At 48.5% G+C, this 452-nt stretch overlaps 1 protein-coding gene across 1 annotated transcript; it reads right to left on the bottom strand.

Annotated features, from left to right (window-relative positions):
* Positions 1 to 5: 5 nt before the first annotated feature.
* LOC109131904 (BEACH domain-containing protein C2-like) lies at positions 6 to 446 on the bottom strand (the record flags this gene model as incomplete). The annotated part of the gene is made up of 1 exon (XM_019243078.1): positions 6 to 446. A coding segment is annotated over one exon (441 nt), but the record flags the coding sequence as incomplete, so codon positions are not given.
* Between the last annotated feature and the right edge of the window lie 6 nt (positions 447 to 452).

Raw genomic sequence — 452 nt, 5'->3', positions numbered from 1 at the left:
GCTTCTATTCCCTGATTATCAGCGGACAAAAAGCTGAACAAACGTGGCATATGAGCAGTACCCTCACCAGCGAGGGCACTCGCAGCCGCTGCAGCTGACATGGCGGATGTTTTCCCTGACTTGGCTGCTGCGGCAGCAGCAATTGCAGCTGCCGCAGTTGCAGCATTTAATGTGTCAGCAAATGATTCAATATAGATCCATGTTGCAAATGCGTAGCCATTGGTAAAGGGCCAACGACTTTCTCCGGGACCAAGTAAGCCAGAGCTTTCACCATCAAATTCAAAAGTACAAGCAGGTCCCCTTGATTCCTTTCCACTCATTGTCTTCTCCAAAGCAAGCATCAACGGGCTTGACCACGCTGTTGTAATCGCTGTTTTTATAACCTGAAGCCACCTGTGTAAATCATCGACACTAAGGGAGTGTCCAGCTAGATGTTGGATGCATAGTAACAG

The sequence above is a fragment of the Camelina sativa genome, unplaced genomic scaffold (assembly GCF_000633955.1).
Source record: "Camelina sativa cultivar DH55 unplaced genomic scaffold, Cs unpScaffold07790, whole genome shotgun sequence".
Taxonomy (NCBI): Eukaryota; Viridiplantae; Streptophyta; class Magnoliopsida; order Brassicales; family Brassicaceae; genus Camelina; species Camelina sativa.
This window is presented reverse-complemented; position numbering and strand designations above follow the sequence as displayed.